This window comes from Electrona antarctica (genome assembly GCF_951216825.1).
Source record: "Electrona antarctica genome assembly, chromosome: 10".
Classification (NCBI taxonomy): Eukaryota; Metazoa; Chordata; class Actinopteri; order Myctophiformes; family Myctophidae; genus Electrona; species Electrona antarctica.
Window position 1 is genome coordinate 20,931,108 of NC_136791.1, and position 14,226 is coordinate 20,945,333.

Sequence of the window (14,226 nt, forward strand, 5' to 3'; positions counted from 1 at the left end):
CACTTGTATAGTATACAGTATATCTCTATGAATCTATTCACAGAATGATAGACAAGGAGATTATGAAAGGGAGTTCTCGCTGCAGTTGCCTATGGGCCAGTCCTTCTTTCATCTAATTTCACAAGGTCCACTAGTTCAATTACTTACATTTACTCTGTCACATGTGAGTGATGTAATTATCACTTGTATAGTATACAGTATATGAATCCATTCACAAAATGATAGACAAGGAGATTATGAAAGGGAGTTCTCGCTGCAGTTGCCTATATGGGCCAGTCCTTCTTTCATCTAATGTCACAATATGATCATGAAGTAAATTCCATCAAATACTCTGACGTAGAAGACTGCCCACTTGGATGATACAAGATGATATGAAAAGCACACATGTACACATGGCTAGCGTAAAAATAAGACCTCTTTATTCAATACAATAATAATGAGCATTTGTGAGCAACATTCTGTGGCTGAAGAAGAGCTATAATAAGGCTTTGACTCATTCACACAGCAACATACGGAGCCAAGCACAGGTTTACAGCAGTGTTGATCAAATTTAGATTTTAGTTTTAGTCATAGTCTCGAATAGTTTTAGTCACCTGGAATGTTCCAGTGTTAGTCTAGTTTTAGTCGAATAAATGTCATAAGATTTTAGGCGACTAAATCTACAGTTGATTTAGTCGACTATACATTTATTTTGGCGGGCCTCGATGCCGTCGTAATGACTGATTTTACACTTGCTGAAAATTGCCGATCTACAAGCTGACAATGTGTCTGCTATTTTCAGCATGCAACCAAGTGTAAAATGACTTGTGTCTTTTACTTATACTGGATCTCTTGTCCACTAGTCCCTTCCTAACATTTTAGTCTAGTTTTTATTTGTTGACGAAATTGTCAATATATTTAGTCTTAGTTTTAGTCGTCATAGCTTAGTTTTCATTTAGTTTCCATTGAGTTCATCCGTGAAATAAGGTAGTCGACAAACTTTCTTCGCCTCATACAATACGGTAGGCAATTATAAGCTTTTAGCTTCAGCCTACACCTTTTAGGGCCACTCAAGTGTCTGTATAATGTATTATGTATTGTTATACATGTGAAAGGTCCGAAATAAACTAAACTAATACATGTTAATGACAAATTGTGCTGAAATGATGGTGGATTAGCTCAAGACTTTCTAGCTACAGTACAACTATACAGCGTACAGTATGTGATCACACCTGATGTTAGAACATGGGAAATGCCATTACTGAGACTAGTGTAATGGGTCAGGACACTTTTGCATGGGTGCCTTTATTTTGTTGTTTCTTACATTTTCAAAATAGCTGGTTGATCTATGCATATGAGAGCACTGATTAAGAACAATGGTGATTTGTCTAGGAACAATCAATTTTAACTGCACAATCCAACAAACCGTTTCTGATTACATTTTAAGCTAGAAATAAACAGCTCGACATCATTTCATATTTCACATTTAATCATGGCTAGTCTGTCGTGATGCTAGTCAAGAAGATTCTCTCAGAACAATCATTAGTTCGTTTTTCACACCGACTTTTGACCTTGGAACCTTGACCCGAGGTGAAGTACCAGGTACAAAGTACTACTTTTAGCCAATGGAAAAACAAACAAACACGAAAAAAACGAGAACTTTTACACCGCAGAACCATGCAGTGTAAAAGCTCCATAATACTAAGTATGTACAGATTGTAATTCAGTAGTGCTGTACTATAATGCTGAGATTTAAACGATAACAGGAAACTAAGGCATGTACAAATTGTGTACAAATTGAGGACAAGCCTTAATTTCCAAAGTAGCCGAGGTATATTTTAAGAATTACCTGTAAATGTTTGCACTCCATTGTTTGCAACAATGGATCCTGCAAAAAGGTTAAGTGGCAGAAAAGCCACCTTATGAGGTCAGAGAGGGTTATTTTGGCTTGTAATTGTCCTAAGGCATACTGGAAAGAGAGGCGGGTTGAACTGGAGCACCTTTAGGATTTTAACGAATCCGGTTCCTTAATGATCCCCTCTTAACGGTCTGATTTCTTAAAGGACCACTTCACCACTTTTCAACCTATCTTCATATAATTGGTCCTCACTAATAATCGCATAATAGCAAAAAATATGTGTCTAATAGGAGGTCTGTGGGCAGTTCAGAAACCCGTCCACCAGTGACATCGATGGGAAATCCAAGCTAATAGAAACTGCAGGCTTTTCTATTCCTAAAAAGTTGCAATGCGAAAATCGAAGCCATTGTTCTCACGATAATAAAATATAATATATAATATATATTTTTAAATCTTATATAGAGAAAATCTGTCTAAGGATGATGATGTCATGGTTTCTGAACCTCCCTCAGCCCTCCTGAGATTAGTGTGGACCAATTATATGAAGATGGGTCCTTTATCCGGTTCCCTTTAACGATTAGACCTATAGGGGTTCCAAATGGACCCTCAGAGTGTACAAATGGAACCAAATGGACCCTTACAGGACTGTAACTCTGAGAGTGTACAAATGGAACCAAATGGACCCTTATTGTACACTCTCAGAGTGAAATTAAAACGTTTGAGAATCACTGGTATTATAACAAGTGTATCGCAGACGTCAAGTCCACATACCAGCTCTGACAAAAAACGTTTCCAGAAACGTTTCCAAATACGATGGGACCGATTCCAGGTTCTTCAATCTACGGAACCGGGTCTGTAAAAGAACCGGTTCCCTCCGGGTCTCCAACCCTAAACACGATCACCCTCAAAAAGATTTCAGCGGCCGGACCTGGATGATGTTGATCTCCGAGGCGCTGAGACCGTTCTTGGAGGTCATCTCCAGCTGCTGGTGGTGATGACTGTCATTACTGGCAATGATGAAGACAATGGAGGATGAGCTGAAGGTCACCCTCTTTTTGGGCCGGTCCCTGCCGGTCCCCCTGCTACACCCGTGGGACACGACGATCGGACGGATGGGCCGCTCCACCGGGGCGACCGGGCGCTCCTTTATGCCGTGGTGTTGCAGCCACGAGAACCGCGAGCACATCAGCTGCAGCAGACAGCGGCGTATCTGTCCGAGGAGGAGGAGGAGGCAGCGAGAAGGGGTGGAGAATGGGAAAACACTGATATTTAGCCCATTGAGACCTGGAACGCATCTGTGTCACTTCAGTGTTTAACCACTACACTGAGTGCCGTGCTATGAGCTTGTAGAGCTGCTATTTTTGAAAAATCTTGAAAATGTGTGCAAATGCTTGAGTACATATTTTTCACAGCAAACGTTTTTAACTCGAATATCTGCGTCTAGGGGGTCCCTGGAACAAAACATTTTGAGATGGGGGTCGGCGGCCAAAATCATATAATTTTTGGGGTTCCTTTACATGAACACGTTTGAGAACCACTGACATAGAAACATAGGTTTTTCAGAAAACTGACATTTGTTTTACACTGACTACTTTGCCATGCTTGTGATGATAAGCCTTAAAATGCCGTAGGGCCATCGGCCATGCTGTCAGCCGGTTCATCAAACGTCTTCACCAGCCGCAGCTGATGAGGACGTTGTCATATCTTCCTGGCACCCTGAGCTTCTATTTTGAAAGAATCCTGGCACTAATTGTGTTAATCAAATGCCTGTGTGAAGAACACCCTTTTAGACAGTGAGCATAATTACAGCAGCTGTGCTTTCTTAATGAAATACTTTCTGAAATTAATTCTGGACTAAATTACATTAAAGAAACCTGAGATTTCTCGTGCTGGCACACAGGGTTGCAAGCACGAATCCCGAGAAATCGCGGGTTTGGCAAATATTGTGTTAACAGTTAATCCCACCTTCCTAATCATGAACATGTAGATCAGGGAATTGTAGTTCTCACCTGCCTACTCATGAACATGTAGATGAGGGAGTTTTAGTTCTCACCTTCCTACTCATGAACATGTATATGAGGGAGTTGTAGTTCTCACCTTCCTACTCATGAACAAGTAGATCAGGGGGTTGTAGTTCTCACCTTCCTACTCATGAACAAGTAGATCAGGGGGTTGTAGTTCTCACCTTCCTACTCATGAACAAGTAGATCAGGGGGTTGTAGTTCTCACCTTCCTACTCATGAACAAGTAGATCAGGGAGTTGTAGTTCTCACCTTCCTACTCATGAACAAGTAGACCAGGGAGTTGTAGGCATCTCACCTTCCTACTCATGAACAAGTAGATCAGGGAGTTGTAGGCATCTCACCTTCCTACTCATGAACAAGTAGATCAGGGAGTTGTAGTTCTCACCTTCCTACTCATGGACAAGTAGATCAGGGGGTTGTAGGCCGTGCTGGACTTGGCAAAGAAGGAGGGCACGACGGCCACGGTGGGGGAGACCACGCCCCTCCTGCCGAACGCCTCCATCATGGACACCACGGCGTAGGGCGTCCAGCACACCAGGAAGCAGAAGATCATCAGCAGGAACGTCATGGCCACCTTCTTCTCGTAGCGCAGGATCTTCACGATCTGAACCGTCTGCAGGTCCTGGATGGAGCGGAGCTGCGGAGGATGAGAGGAAACCGCAAGAATCAGTGGTGTAAAGTAACTGAATTACGTTTGCTTAACTACTGTGCTTAAATACAATTTTGAGGTATTTTCAGTTTTTTGAGTATTTCCAATTTCCAATACTTTTACTTCTACTCCACTATCTCAGAGGCAAATATTGTGCTTTTACTCCAATACATTTATTTGAAAACTTTAGTTACTTTGTATATTTTGATTATTATTACAAAACATACACTAATCACTTCAGCCCTACATACACTTCGGCCATTTGAAAATAGACGATCTACAAGCTCACAATGCGTCATGATGGACTGATATACTGTGGTTCTATTACAAACTAGTACACACCTTTAAGTACTCCGCAGCAGTTGTGTAGAACGTACTCGATTAGCTTTATTGTTCACTTCACGTCCTCTATTAAGAGCTGGCTGAATAGCAGGTGGACCAATAACAGCTTCCATTTACAGTAACAACAGTTTTGCTATTTCAGTTGTCTATGTTGAAATTGTGTGTTTATCATTGATGTTATTTTTCTGTATTTGTTCTCTTTGAATTCTGACGTTTAGCTATGTCTGGAACTACTGTTCTGTGTGGTGAATGATGAGTCATTGTGAGTTTGTTATGTTCTGTACAACAGACAGGTTTCAATACACAGTGGAACACTACGCAAAGGTTGTAACTTAATCTATTTTAATTAATGGATAACAATTTACAATTTAGGCATTTAGCAGACGCTCTTAATCCAGAGCGACTTACATTAGGCAAGAACAAAAGCATGGGAATACATCACAGATATAAAATGCATTTATCATGAAACATGCGTAAGCTAAGAACGTAACTAGAACATATCTATATAATGACACTATACTATACATACTATACTATGCTATACATATGTACTATGATGTGCTATGACTACATACAATGCAATTATTGTGCTGTCTACATGACATGCTATAAGTCTGTTTCAAATGCTATCCAAGTCTAAAAGTGCTATCTAAGGGGGTAGGATAAGTGCTATGGGCCATGATGGAGTCTGAAAAGGTGGGTCTTCAGACTACGGCGGAAGATGGTGGTGGATGGTGATTGTCTGCTCATTGTCAGAAGAAGCACATAGAGAGTCATCTACAGCTACCCAGTGAGCACTCAGACACACACACGCACACACACACACGCACATGCACACGCACATGCACACGCGCAGTCGCACACACACACACACACACACACACACACACACACACACACACACACCTAGGCGGCAGTGGCTCAGGGGTAGAGTGGCCGGATGGGAAGCGTGAGTCTGATCCCGGGCTCCCCCAGAATTGGTGTCGAAGTGTCCTTGAGCAAGACTCTGAACCCCCTAATTGCTCTCAATGTGCACGTTGGTGCCTTGCATGGTTCCCCCCGGCATCGGTGTGTGAATGTAATGCTCAATCTATGAAAAGCGCTTTGGATAAAAGCGCTATATAAATGCACCATTTATCACCCACACATTTCATGCTGTGAAGTATAGTAAACAGTTTATCCTTGGGGACAGTCTTACTTATTACATACCAAGATGACTTGTACTACTGATTAGATCGGTAGCACACGTGGATGTGAGGCAGTCTATAAACAGCTTGGGTTTAACAGAACAATGAGCGTAGGCTAGAAATGATTAATAACAGGACATGGCCCAGAGGGTACAGTAGGATAATGAGAGTGAATGGAAGAGTGACTACATTTTGATTAGGGTTAGAGAAAATAACCAGTACGTACTGTACAGCAAGACAATTTAGCATCTTGGGATATTCATAATTAATAAGTGATCGGCCTATACTCCAAAGGACGTATTTGGTTTTGGAGGGTTTTGCATGGACTTATTTATTTTATTTTACTTTTTCAACCAGCTCAAGAGAATTATGGACAGACTGTCTTACATGCAGTCTAATAGAGCATTACAGGGCATAGGGCTGTCACCATTACACATTTAAGTTGATGATAAATTGTCACATAACTGTTTTTGGCATTGTCAATTGGAACATTACGAAAAAACATTTCTGTTTTGGCGTTTAGGTTTCGTAATAAAAAAAAGTTCACAGGGCAGACCGGCTGAAATATATACCAAGAAATGACTGCAATTCTTTATGAATTTTATACTTTTTTATACTAGAAATGCGGAAATAGCTAATCTACAAGCTTACAAACTTGTAGATCTGCTATTTCTCCTTTCTCTTTTATGTATGAAAATCTTTCAACAAATATTGCGATCTTCTCAAATAATAATTGCGATTAGACCGATTATGTGTAACAATTTACAATTTAGGCATGTAGCAGACACTCTTAATCCAGAGCGATTTACATTAAGCAAGAACAAAAGCATGGCAATACATCACATACATAAAAGTAGTTATCATGAACATGCGTAAGCTAAGAACGTAACCGTGGAATATCTATATAATGAAACTATACTATACTATACTATACTATACTATACTATACATATAAAGTGCTATGACTACATAAAATGCAATTCTAGTGCTGTCAACGTAACATGCTATAAGTCTGTATAAAATGCTATCTAAGTCTACATAACAATTGTGACAAGGAGCTTACCATCCTCACGGTGTAGAGTATGTTCCCGTAGCAGTAGACCATGACGCCCACGGGCACCACGAAGCAGGCCAGCAGGAAGAAGAGGACGAAGGAGGCGTCGTTGGGGTCCCTAGAGGCCCAGTCCAGGGAGCAGCCCAGCCGGTGCCTCTCCAGCGTGTAGCGGTTCCAGCCCAGCAGCGGAGCGCCCGTCCAGACCAGCGAGTAGAGCCAGATGTGAGCGACAGCCTTCCAGGCCCAGGGGAAGTCCACCACCCTGGCGTGGACCACGCGCGTGTAGCGCTCATACGCCAACGTGGACAGGGTCATGATCGACACGATGCCTGAGGGGAGGGGAAGGGAAGGGAAGGGAGGCAGAGAGAGGCAGTCGTGGTGTTGAGTAAGGAGGGCTTTTCACACGGGGAGCCACACTCGTTCCTCGTGTGACTCTGTGACACTGCCACATAAATGTGTGAAGAAATGTATTTCCTGTCCTGGTATGAGCATTGAAAGAAAATGAAACGTAACATACTGGGTGATAACAAGGGAATATATTGGTTCAAATATGGTTGAATATTTAACCCTGAAATGTGTACGGAAAAATATATTTCGTTTTTTTGTAGTTGGTCATTCATTTTCTGTTTGCTCATACAGATATCTGTGGGGGGAAAGCCATAGACATATAAACGTAGACGCCCTTTCCGGCTCTGGAGCGTATGTGCTCAAGGGAGGGCAAAACATTCCCGAGATTCCTTGCAAAGCCCCGCGGAAGCATGAGCGTGTGTCACAGAGCGCATGTTCGTGTTCGGGTCTGATAAGTCCCGGAAAAGATGCGCTGTGATTGGCCAGTAATCACTTGCCTTCCACACTTCCGGCTTACTTCCTCTCCCAGTGTAAATTCTTCCGCCCCTCCTTCAACACACATCGCTCCAACGAACTGCAGCAACCAATGAGCAACCATCTGCATTACTTTAAAATGAAACGAAATGGACCCGTAAGAGTCCATTTGGTTTCATTTTATACTCTCAAGAGTTAAAGATCTATGAGGGTCCATTTAGCTGGAGACCACCTCAAGGACCACTGGTTGAGAACCACTGACCTGTACAGTATAATAATGATATGCTCAAAATAGGGATGCCAGGTTGAAAGATTGTGCTCATCTCTAGCATTTCTCATGTCATTTCAGCTCAATGTCATTTCAATGACGAAAGGAGTGTGTGTGTGTGTGTGTGTGTGTGTGTGTGTGTGTGTGTGTGTGTGTGTGTGTGTGTGTGTGTGTGTGTGTGTGTGTCTGAAGAAAGTTCTAACATTTAGTACACTTAGTGAGATATCCCGACAAGATTACTTATCGACCCCCTCAGTCACTGGATGACTGATGTACGCACTTCTACCTTCTCACACCGGAACACTGTATCTTTCTCCAGCCTAACAGCTGTTTCCTGTGTGTGTGTGTGTGTGTGTGTGTGTGTGTGTGTGTGTGTGTGTGTGTGTGTGTGTGTGTGTGTGTGTGTGTGTGTGTGTGTGTGTGTGTGTGTGTGTGTGTGTGTGTGTGTGTGTGTGTGTGTGTGTGTGTGTGTGTGTGTGTGTGTGTGTGTGTGTGTTCCTAAGGCATTAGATGGTGGGCCAGAACATATATGTGTGGTGACAGTACTTCATTAGACCCCTTGGTGTGATTATTATGTGCAATGATGTCTGTCAGTGGCATACCCACTGACAGACCAACAGCTGTGATTTCAATCTCGTATATTGGTACAAACCGTTTAATCATAATTTGTACCTGTAACCTATATTGAAATTGCATAATGGGTCGCCCCGGCTGGCGGGGGGGCCTAGATCAATTTAACTCTGAGAATGTACAAATATCACCAAATGGACCCCATTTGTATCCTACATTCTCAGAGTTAAAGTAACACTGGGGATGTTACTATGTAGTTTCACCCCCCACTGGACTCCAGCCACAGCTTCTCTTTCGGTGGCGTGGTGTACTGTACACCCCCCCCCTAGGCACATTGCTCCAGACTCACCTGACACGTGCCTCCCACAGATCACATTGCTCACTAAGGTCTAATATACGTATACGTACTGTATCACAAAGGTGACACGTGTGAAGATGAAGCCGTGCTCTCACACAAATTACTGACTATTGTGGGCGAGTGTTGAGTGTACAGTACAATCCGTGAACAAATGGACCCTGACTGTTATGGCCCCTTTTTTTTTTTTTTTTTACTTTGTTTTTATTTAAAAAAATGAAACACGAACAATGAAACAGAAATCAAACATAAATGTGAATGCAAGAAAACAAAAATACATAACAAAAACAGAGACAATAAAAGAAATCAAAGAAAAACAGAAAAACAGCTTGACAAACTTCAAAAACACAGCATTCTTCAGACAGTACAGGACAAGGCAGGGAACAGCAGGAGACATGACTCATAATATAATATAATATAATATAATATAATATACAGCAGATATCCAACATTCAAAGCATTTTTATAGACTCAACAACCCCTACTCAGCACTCTTAGACCTCTACACATACACCGAAACACCCAAGTACAATATTACAGAAGTCCATTTAAGTATGAAACTTTCCATTTTTAATTGTAACCTTGCAGTCATTTCCTCCATTATATAAACCTGCTTCAGTCTCTGTTTCCATTGGGTTATAGTAGGTGGTTTTACCTCCCTCCAATTTACTGTTATCATTTTCTTAGCAATCAGTAAAAGTATGTTATGGCCCCTTTTGGTTTAATTTTTTACTCAAACAAATAAAATAAAAGCCACCGCTCATCTGCTGTAAGGCACTGGAATCACAAAAGTATAGAAATGAAAAAATACAGGGAGGCTTCGCACACTCAAATCTGTGCACAATCATTTATTGCAAGCTATGATAGTGCACAGATTTGAGTGTGCGGAGCCTCCCTTTATTGTTTTCACTCTCTCAGACTTACAATGGGCTATATGCAGCCAACACTTCCGTGTTCAGTTTGGGCCACCAGAATGCTTCCGGTCGGCAGCCACTCATTCACTGTGAACGTAACAATCAATAACAATTCTTCTACGTTCTCCATCTGCATTACTTTAAAATGAAACGAAATGGACCTGTAAGAGTCCATTTGGTTTAATGTAATACTCTCAAGAGTTAAAGATCTATGAGGGTCCATTTAGCTGGAGACCACCTGGAACCCCCTCAAGGACCACTGGTTGAGAACCACTGACCTGTACAGTATAATAATGATATGCTCAAAATAGGGATGCCAGGTTGAAAGATTGTGCTCATCTCTAGCATTTCTCATGTCATTTCAGCCCAATGTCATGTCAATGACGAAAGGAGGTGTGTGTGCGTGCACATGTGTGTGTGAGGTACTTCATTAGACCCCTTGGTGTGATTGTTATGTGCAATGATGTCTTCCCTTTGTATGATAAAGGGGGAGGGGTTTGTGGAGATGATGATATTGTGATGTCACTATATCACTGTTTTTTTCATTGGCACATTTGACTGTCAAGGTTTCAGCCTCCAGGAAGAAACCCTAAATACCTCCCCCTTTATCATACAACAACAGCTGTGGGTACGGCTTCAGTTCAGGTGGATCACCACCCATCACCACCCATAGGCAAACCAGGCATGCTTAATGAACTGGTGTGCGTGTCCACATAAAAACTACATTTTAACAAATAGCCTACTGTACACTTTTTTTTGGGGAAAAAAAGGTCCTCCTTATATAATACCTGATGATCATGTTTTAGGGTGGGAAAAATCACGGCACTTTTTCAGATGACAGGAGAAGAGGAAACTAGATAAAGTGCCCCTCGGGGCACAGGTCTCCTGCACCATGCAGGGCAGGTCAGGTTGTGGCCTCATGGTGGCGCTATAATAGGCCAATGTGAAAAGTGTGCCATTTCTTCTTATGCCTTGGCTGGCAATTGGATGATTTGAGGCATTTTGTTACAAAAATGTGTTTTGCAAAAATCCACCTGTTGTGGGCGCTATAACAGGCCAATGTGAAAAGGGTGGGATATATTCCTCAGCCTAGTCCTCTCTGTGAAAGATTTCACGTAAATTGCATGCTGTGTTCATGATTTGAGGCTTTTTGTTCAAAACGGGCCAATCCTGCAAACTTTGAAAGCCAATGTTAGCCAATTAGGATGGAATATGAAATATCGGACAGATCTGTCTTGAACACATGACTATAGAGATACTGTGTAACGATTTGCGGGATTTTTGGACATAATCTGGAGGAGTAAATGTGTTTTTCAAAAGTCGGCCTCCTGGTGGCACTATAACAGGCCGTTCTGGAAAATTTGGAGCAGAGGTATATCTTGGCATCCAAGGGAGTGTGTGTGCAAAATTTGGCATTGACCGGGTTAATGGTGCCGGAGATTAGCTGTAGCCTGCCCTACACAGACGGACGGACACACGGACTCACACTCACACACACACACACACACACACACACACACACACACACACACACACACACACAACACTAACCTATCTCCCCCCCCCCCTCCTAGTGGGAATCGCCTCATGAAGGCTGCTACCCTCGCCATTGGCAAGGTAAGCCCGTATGTCTCTCTCTCTCTCTCTCTCTCTCTCTCTCTCTCTCTCTCTCTCACCCACACACACACACACACACACACACACACTCTCTTCTCTCTCTCTCTCTCTCTCTCCCTCTCTCTCACTCACTCACTCACACACACACACACACACACACACACACGGGGACGGAGTGCAAAACATACTCTCTCTCCCTAGCTCTGGTCCATAGCTCTAATGCGTTGCATATTAGAGCTATGGACCAGAGCTACTCTCTCCCCATGCCTTCGGCCTGGTGGAGACGATCATCAGAAACCCATTTATTATAAGCATATATTTATAGAGGACTTGTCAAGGCTGCAAGTTTGAACTAATTACCTCATTATCACACATTTCCAGTAATAAGTCAAATGAAATGTCCCATGTTGGCGCCAGCAAGCGGACGAACCAGGCCATTCGATCTGTTTGAACTTGATCGTTTTATTTAACTTAGATTATTTAGATAGAAGTCGCACCCATAACAGGATGACAACTTTATGAATGCACAATAGTGAGAATTGTAGCCTACCATTATGTGTTAGATAATTCGAATAGAGGGTTGAATTCCTTGCGTAAAACGGTCGCCAAACGCCTAACGCACGCCATAGGCTACAAAACAATTTGTCGCGTAGACCCCAATGGAAACAAGACAATATTGACTCGATCTCTTTCTTGGACCACAATACAAAAAGTTGGATTCATCTTTTTAGCAGACCTTGTATTGTACTGTAGCCTACTACTTCCATGCGCTTGTCCATGCAAACTGTTAAAGTATTCATTCAATCAATCAATCAATCAATCAATCAATCAATCTAAATTACAGTTCAAAGCCAGAATTTTTCTTTTCTTGCCCCAACGCTATATGGACCAGACACCGAACAATAAGGGAGGGATAGTGTGCAACTGTGCAAGTTTCTGAAGTGAGAATAAATAATTAATTCCTCACCGAATAAACTGTTGCTGAATCCATCCCAGACGCATGTTGTGGAGCTCCAAATCCAACCGCCTTTGATGCACGAAACAAAAGTAAAGTTTAGTCCGGTGACTGTCACCAGCAAATCGCTCACACTTATATTGACCAACAGCAAATTCGTGGGCGTCCGAAGTCTCTTGAATTTGTAGTAAAGAACGATCACGACAACGTTGTTGCAAAACCCAAATACTCCAATGGTTCCGATGGTGAAAGCTAGAAGTTTGTACGTGCCGGCTGCAAAAATGTCCTGTTCTGCACTACTTCGTTCTGTTCTGGTGTCGTTGTTCGCAGGATTCATTGCGTGGATTTCGTTTCCAACATTGCGCTGTGCCAGCCTGTGCGCCACGGTGCGCGCAACGACCATATAATGACCATGAAGTCTCCTGCCGATGTAATTAAGTAGCAGTGTCCGCACTGCTCAGCAGGCAGCTCCTCATCCACTCCTGAGTCCTGACGCATGTATTGTACACTCAATGAACTTGTCTTGTAGGGTAATGAATGATGTTTGTAGAATCTGGGTCAACTGTCTTGTTTATACAGGTATAGCTCTGGTCCATAGCCCTAATTGTGATGATATGGACAGAGTCAACAGTCAAGCAGATATAAACAAACAAACAAACAAACAAACAAACAGAGAGGGGGAGGGGTCTGTCCTTGAGGGAGTTCCAGCCAACTGAGCACATGCCTGTTCTGACATTCCATATGTTGATCTGACCTCATCAAACCCTGTACACTCAAGACATGCTCCTTATATGGCCAGTACAGAATTCATTCCATGTTGATCTGACCCCCCATGCCAAAGCGCTCGCCCAGCAGTCTTGCCGTCAACGAAGCGGATGCGCCCTTTATAGGGCGAGGTCGCTTCTCGCCCCCAGGCGTCTTACTGGTAATTCAAATGTGTATTTCTTATTTTCATTACAGAATTTCATCTTCAAGTTGTTCCTATTGTTAGCCTGGCTCGAAATACAAATTCAATGAGTGTCAGTTGTCAAACTTGTCAGGCTATGATATATTGTGGCTTTTCAGAGAGAACACTGTGTGACACAAACAGATGGGAAAACGATCATATCTATAGCATAAGGTACGGTTTCCTTATGCAGGGCTTCAAAACGCCACTGAGCAACTTCCACTGAACATTCCTTATACGGTTTCCCAACGGGCCTGTTGGGCCCAGGCCCAGAGCTTGTGCGTCCGCGTGACTGCGAAGGGGCTCAAGCTCAGGGGCCCCCCAAAAAAGGGGTAACAGTGAATAACAGTGACACACATGGTCCTTGTCACTGTTATTACTTGCGCAAGCAGAGCGTGCAAGCCAAACACGCGCATCGTAGCACCTGACTGAAAACATTCAGTCAGGTGCTACGATGCGCGTGTTTGGGGCCAGCACATGTTATGACGTCATATGCTGGCCCCAAGCGGTGTGTTTTTGTCATGCTACGAAGCATATGTCCCATGACGTGATGAAGATATGTACCAATGTCCCTTAGAATGCACGTGATATGATGTCATACGGACATACGGAAGCTGACCGTGCAGGTATGTTTTCCGTGAATCGTGATGAAGATTATGTACCAATGCCAGGGTATAATTGGTTGA

The 14,226-nt window shown here is 42.7% G+C and overlaps 1 protein-coding gene across 1 annotated transcript; it reads right to left on the reverse strand.

Annotated features, from left to right (window-relative positions):
• Positions 1–2,592: 2,592 nt before the first annotated feature.
• Positions 2,593–12,931, reverse strand: opn3 (opsin 3; the record flags this gene model as incomplete). The annotated part of the gene is made up of 4 exons (XM_079511754.1): positions 2,593–3,047; positions 4,247–4,498; positions 7,103–7,422; positions 12,607–12,931. The coding sequence occupies 4 exons, from the start codon at positions 12,929–12,931 to the stop codon at positions 2,742–2,744; spliced, it is 1,203 nt and encodes a 400-aa protein (XP_079367880.1). The 3' UTR covers positions 2,593–2,741.
• Between the last annotated feature and the right edge of the window lie 1,295 nt (positions 12,932–14,226).